Consider the following 7,099-nt stretch of genomic DNA (forward strand, 5'->3'; position numbering starts at 1 on the left):
TATGCCACAAACCACCACCCTCACTCCTCCCACATCAACAACCTCCCTCATTATAGTGGCACATACTTTGAATTTGGTGAATACATTTTGGAGCACAGCTGAAATGAATGGATTATAGTTGACATTGTAGTTTACACTCTCCCCAGTACATTCAGTGTGTTATGGCAGGATATATAATGTCCAGCATCTGACCCTGCATATCATTTAGGAAAACTCTAAGTCCCAAAAGTGCCCCACATCTCATCTCTATTTCCCTCTCCCTGCCCTGCAACTACCATGGCCACTTTCTTCAGATCAATGCTAGAGTTTCTTCCATTACTAGTCACAATATTTCTATAGCATAATTCCAGTAAGTTCACTCTAATCCAAATTTTTTTCCTCCATCCTGTGGACCTTGGGTTGATGATATCTGCTCCACCTCTATATCTAGAGGGGGCTTATAACCAGCATGGATGGATGCAATTCTGCTCACAGTTGTAAGCATTCTTGACTCCCTGGTGTGGTGGTTGACCTTCTTCAACTCCCTGTTTCCTGGCTGGGGAAATGCCAATAACTCAGAGGGTAGGAGTTGCAAATCTGCTGAGGCTCAAGGCCTGACTGTCACATGGACATTCCAGAGATTCAGGACTCCTGCGTATACACCAATTCCAGCCCCAATCACAGGTCCAGTAAGAATGACAGAAGAGGTATGTGTAGAAAGGTCACATCTGAGTCAAATTCCATCACACTCAGAAACACAAGCTCCAAAGTAGGACAAACTGACATGTCACTGAACTCCAGAGCCATCTGCCATGACCATACATCCTGTGCATCTCTAGCCCTCAGGAGAACCAGTACCTGGGGTTGTATCTTCTTTGGCTGTCTCTGGGACCCTGCTGAGGCATGCATAAGCGTGAGCCTTCTGATGACCTCCCAACTCTTTTTTGGAGACTCATAGCCATATAAACTCATTTGTCTTTTCCATTTCCCCCTTTTATTCAAGGTCAAAAAGCAGTTTTTAATACCTGATATTATATGTAGGCTGAGATATTCTGCTGGTCTGTGTTGACCCTTTATTCAAGGGCTTTTTCTAGTTACGTTATCAGCTGGTGCTTGGTAGTAATCCCTCAGCACCAGGGAGGCTCATCCCTGGGAGTCATGCCCCACACTGGGGGGTGGTAATGTATTTAGATGCTGAGTTTGGCTTAGAGAGTGGCCACATTTGAGCAATATGGAAGCTCTCAGGAAGTAACTCTTAGGTACCCTGCAGCTCTAGGCCTAGTTCATATTTCAGGCACACAGGCTTATAAGCGTAGTCATCAGTATCAAAGGCTCATTATTGGACCACCCTTTATTGGTCTTTTATTATTGTGGCACATATGTTTATAATTGATGAAAATATATTGAAGTATTGCTACTAACCATGGTTTATAATTACATTGTTTTACACTTTGTGTCACATGATTTTATAGTTTTTGACAAAATATATGATGGCCTGTACCCATTATTACAATATTATGCAGAAAAATTCCAATAATGCTTCATGTTACAACATTTCTTTCCTTTTTCTCACATCAGAACCTCTGGTAACTACCACATTTATATCACAGTTACAAGCTCTTCCATCACTAATATAATAGTAAGTCTACTTTAGTTCATATTTGCATCCCCCCTTAAGTTTGCTCATGCATTAATCTTGAGGATTTGGGTGTGGTAAAGCCCACTCTGTTCTGCAAGAGAGGGGCCTTAGATCCCATTGTGAATATGGGTGAATCTGTCTTGCTCGCAGTCGTAGATACACTCCGGTTTTTGGGGATGCATGCTGTCCATTATCATCCTTTTGTTAGTTGTCCTAGGTGAATCTGTTAAACCAGAGGCTAGGTGTTGGCTGCAACTCTGCTGAGATTCATGGTTCAAACATCATATGAGCAGCCAGATGATTTAATTCTCTGGGACACATATTTAATGGGTATATTGCTAATTATTTGTTCAAATAAAAGGTGCACCTTTAGTAAAATTATAAATGAATCTAGATCCAATATATTGGTGGGATAGGTTATCATATATTCCAAGGTAAGGTCCACTGACAGAATACCTGAATTTCTGGGATTGTCTGTCCTGCCTATAGCTTCTAAGTTATCTAGAGCCCTCAGGAAACCCTTGCTTGAGGCACTTTTAACAGTGGACACTAGTGAGAAACCCCTGAAATGTGGCTATATGTAATCTCTGAAAAGACTTACCCACTTGCTTTGAAATCTCTTAACCATAAAAACTCATTTGTATTTAAGATTCCCTATTTTGGTCTAGGTATTTTTCAAAATGTGTCACTAGTTGGTACTTGGCTAGAACCCTCAGTTTTGTAATGTTCCGTGATGGAGAAGTTAGTTAATTTATATAGAGAGAGCCACATTTTAACAACGAGGAAACTTTCAGAAGTTAACCTTTAGGAAACATATAATATGAGGATAAATTTAAGTTTTACAAGAATGAAGTTCATAAATACAGGCATCAATATCAAAGTTCTGGCATATTGGTTTGTTGTCCTTCATTGGACACTGCCTATGTACTCTAGAATTTCTTGCCTCTCTATTGGAGAATGTAGCAGAACTCCCTAGATTATGAATTCAATATTCTTTCAGTTATTTTGTGGGTCTCTTATCCACATTCATTTTCCATATAGACATGCCCCACATGTACCTTTCCCCCCACATCCCTTCAACAAAAATACTGCACACAAATGATTCATATTTGCAACCCTTCCGCAATCCAAATCTCCCTCAAGAAACAATTCCAAATAAGTAACAATAATGACAAAATTAAAATACACAAAAATATATTGGACTGTGTCTATTATCACTGTGAGATCTGCTATATTTTATGTGTAGTGTTAGTTTCTTCTATATGTTTCCCCAATGTATTCTTTTTTCAAATCATTTTCAAAGAAGCGTTAGATTACAGAAGAATCACATAGAAAACAGAGGATTCCCATTACCCTAGAAGATGCTTCTTAATATCAGTTTAATGAGTAAATTCGGAGTATATGTGATAACCTTATTTTACATAGTCAACATTGTTGACACACTAAAGAAAACTGAATTATTAAGAGAATTATGTGAGTGAATGAAAACATCATGACACCTGTGATGTTAACTCTGAATTTGAAAGTTAATATCTGTTCATTAGCAATCTCCTGAGGGCAGTCTTCATATCCTTATTTCTTAGAGTATAGATGAATGGATTCATGGTGGGTGGTACTACAATATAAAATGTTGAAAGTAGCAAATCAGAGGTGGTTGGAGATTTGGGGAGGGGGTGTGAATAGTCAAAAAACCCAGAAGACAGAAAAAGAGTCACAACAATGAGGTGAGGCAGACATGTGGAGAAAACTTTGGACCTGCCTTCTCTGGATGGCAATCTCAGCACAGTGGAGAAAATGTTAATGTAAGAAATATCAATAAACACAAAACAGGCAATATCTAATACAAAACTGATCCCAATAACTACTAATTCTCCGATATTATAAGAACAGGCAAGGGAAAGGAGTTGTGGAACATCACAAAAGAACTGATGAATATCAGGAGGCCCACACATGGGTACTGAGAAAGTGGCAGCTGTGTGCAGAATTGCATTGAGACCTCCAGTGACCCACGAAGAAGCTGTCATCTGTACACAGGTCCTGCGGTTCATGACAATGTCATATTGAAGTGGGTGGCATATGGCAACATAGCGGTCATAGGACATCACTGTGAGGAGAATTATTTCTGCAGTGGCTAAGAGGAATAAGAAAAGTACTTGTGATACACATCCAAGGAATGAGATGGTGTTGTGATTAGTCACGGAGTTAGCAATGGATTTGGGGACAGTGATGGAAATGAAACAGAGATCCAGAAAGGACAGGTTCTTCAGGAAGTAGTACATGGGGGTGTGCAGCCGATGATCCTTGCTGATAAGAATGATGATGAGAAGATTCCCTAATACGGCTGCCAGGTAAATTACCAAAAACAGCACAGCATGTAAAATCTGAATCTCCCGAACATCAGAAAACCCCATGAGGAAGAACGTGGTCCCCAAGGTGAAGTTGTCCATTTTTATGGATACTTAATCAACTACTCTAAAAAATACAGTGATCAGCTGGAGAATAGATAGAAGTGAATTATTATTGTTGTTATTATTATTACTGCAAATTTCCTTTCTAACACCTATATATCTATGAGAAAAATTGAGAACATGTGAGATTAACACCACAAAATGTTACTGAAGTAGTTTAGCCACAATTTTCTACATTAGATGAGTGACCAAACAGATATGTCAGTCCCAACTCTTCTGCCTTGAAATTATATTTAGATTAAGGACCATATTTCACATCTTAAATAGAATTTTGCCCTTTTTATCTTTCAGAAGGTAGTGAGAAAAGACATGAATTTTGGAGCAATTGGCCGAAGCACACATTTCAGCTCAACCATTTACTAGTTTTGTAACCATGGAAAAATTATTTGTGTACCAGTTTGCATAATTTACACTGAAACCCATTACTTTGGATAATTACTCCATAGACAAATGATTGTCAAAGTTTGGCACCAATAGTCTTAACTGCATCAGCATGTCCGAGCAACTTTTTAGAAATGCAAAATCTTAGGTCCCAACCATGACTTAGAGAAACAGAAAGTTTTGTATGTTGCTTAGTCACTTGTGATTTACTGATTATTTCTCCAGGCAATCCTGAGGCGTACCAGAGTTTGAAGTCCATCACATTAGAATATCCTAGTTTACATCAGATCAATCATAAAATGTTTCTGCTTTACAGGAAGAGTTTGTTAAAATTTTATCTCTTAAAACACTCCATTCCCCCAATTTTTTCTTATATTCTATCTCTAAAATCTCTCTGAAGATGTCAACAAACAAAATAAATTCTCTATAGGTCACCAGAAAATAGAAAGAGTGTAGAGAATGGAAAAGTGAGGGTTAAGCTGTGCAGAATTGGTAAAGTTTTGTTTGTAATTCTTGGGAAAAGAATCCAAATGGTGAAAGCATGTAATAGTTTTTGGAACTAGCATAGCTATTATATGAGTATGACAGTTGTTAAAAGAGAATGTCTAAAGCCATATATATTACTCGAAGAAAAGCCAAAAACTGTAGCATGTTCCTGTATAAGATAGTAAAACCACATGTAAAACATGAATATGGGTAATATTGTATATATAATACTGTTTTTAGAAATTTTAAATACAAACATGCTAGAGAGAAGGAAAAAGAATTGCAGCTATGTACAGCAGGGGAAGCGTAGAGAGATTAAGAGGTGATGAGTTTTGTTTTTATTCATATTATTGGAATAATGAAAGTGTTCTAAGAATGACTGAAGTCATGTGATGAATGCATAAACATGATTACACCTTTGAATGTACACTTTGGATGGATTTATGATTTATTTATATATCAATAAAACTGAATTTTAAATAAATTAATAAATCTCAACATTTAGAAGCCCAATAAAAACTATTATTTAAAGATCTAGTCCTTCATCTCCAAACAACCCTGCAATTGCATATTTGTTATTGAATAAAATAATATATTGTTCTCCTATGATAATATATTATTTATTTAAAAATTATAAGAATCATTTAAGATGTTATTTTCCTCAAAATTAGGGCAGATAATAAATGCTTCAGGCATGCTGAGGGAATCAAAGATTTTTTCATGTAAAATGTGGCAAAGGAAAAAGCTAACACAGTAATGTGTGCAATTTTGGAATGGGAAAGTGGAAGAGATCATTTAATTTGGGGTTCATAATAGAAACAAAGGAAAACCTCAGCAGCATGAAAGTTGTAGAATTAGAAATCTCTAGCAAATGTTTGCCTCCATGTTACATGTAAGTAGGGTAAGAGTTGGTTTGCAATTGTACTGAACTTAGTTTAGCTTTTACCTATACACGTTCCAAGGAATATTGCTTTGCTATCTACAGGTACACTGCATAATTGAAGCACCATATTAATTGGCAGAAAGGAAAGAAGGAAGGAAAGAAGGAAGGAAGGAAGGAAGAGAGGAAGGGAGGAAGGGAAGAAGGGAGGAAGGGAGGAAGGGAGAAAAGAAAGGCAGATAAATTAGTTAACAGGTTATTCTAACAGTGTAGAAGTGAACTGTTAAAAGATGCCCTGGATTAAATGGACCTAACAGGAATAAAAGGGAAAGAGGAGATAAAATATTACTTACATAAGATAAGGAAAAAACTTGGAAAATTTTAATGCATTGTTCAATTAATGAAAATTATTAAATTTAGATAAAAAAATCCTACATAACAGATATGGATATAAATTTTCCCATCTTTCCTTCCAGAGTAGGAGGGAAATAGAATGTGCTTGTCTGTGCCATCCTCCCACATCTTCACCTTTCTTACTGCGGCTCATCAAGTCCAGGATTGCACATTCCCTGGACTGCAGCATTAGATAAACCCTTTTCTGAAATATACTTTTGAAAATACATCTGCACACCCCGCAAGAGCATATTCTTAACTACAAGAGGTTGAATATGTTTTAATTCTCTTCTACTCAGATCTGTCTGTCCCACTTAAAAGTTGAGAAAATTAATACTTACAGAAATGTAATGTAGACATCTGACTAGGGTTCCAAAGACAAAATAGATACCAGAATGTGTGAAGACAATGGAATGTCTGATCCTAGTCAGATTCATTCTCTTGCAATACATGAACTTTACACAGTCTTCTTCCAGACAGAGTAGACTAAGGACAATGTATTACTGGCTTATGATTCCTCCCTCTTTTAAAGTATTCCTCCTTATGTTGGGTAAGTAAATTCCTAGGGAATAGAATCAAATTATCCAGGGCATTTATCTTCAAAATAAAAGGTCCATCAAAGGAAAAACCTCATTTATTTCCATAGTTGCAATTGGATTTCAAATTTCTCATCCTGTCCATATTTACAATTGGCCAACGTACCTTAACATTACAATTGAAGATATAAAATTCTTCATCATACTGATGTGCATATAACAAATTAGGGGTGATGTTATCATTAACCATCAGTGAAATGCAAATCAAAACACCAGTAAGAAGCCATGTCACACCCCTTAGAATGGTTGCAATAAAAAAAAAAACAGCAGAAGTAGG

The 7,099-nt window shown here is 36.8% G+C and overlaps 1 protein-coding gene across 1 annotated transcript; it reads right to left on the reverse strand.

The window, feature by feature from the left end:
• Positions 1-3,144: 3,144 nt before the first annotated feature.
• LOC101419267 (olfactory receptor 14A16-like) lies at positions 3,145-4,065 on the reverse strand. The gene has a single exon (XM_004467308.1). The coding sequence runs from the start codon at positions 4,063-4,065 to the stop codon at positions 3,145-3,147; it is 921 nt and encodes a 306-aa protein (XP_004467365.1).
• Between the last annotated feature and the right edge of the window lie 3,034 nt (positions 4,066-7,099).

This window comes from Dasypus novemcinctus, chromosome 22 (assembly GCF_030445035.2).
Source record: "Dasypus novemcinctus isolate mDasNov1 chromosome 22, mDasNov1.1.hap2, whole genome shotgun sequence".
Classification (NCBI taxonomy): Eukaryota; Metazoa; Chordata; class Mammalia; order Cingulata; family Dasypodidae; genus Dasypus; species Dasypus novemcinctus.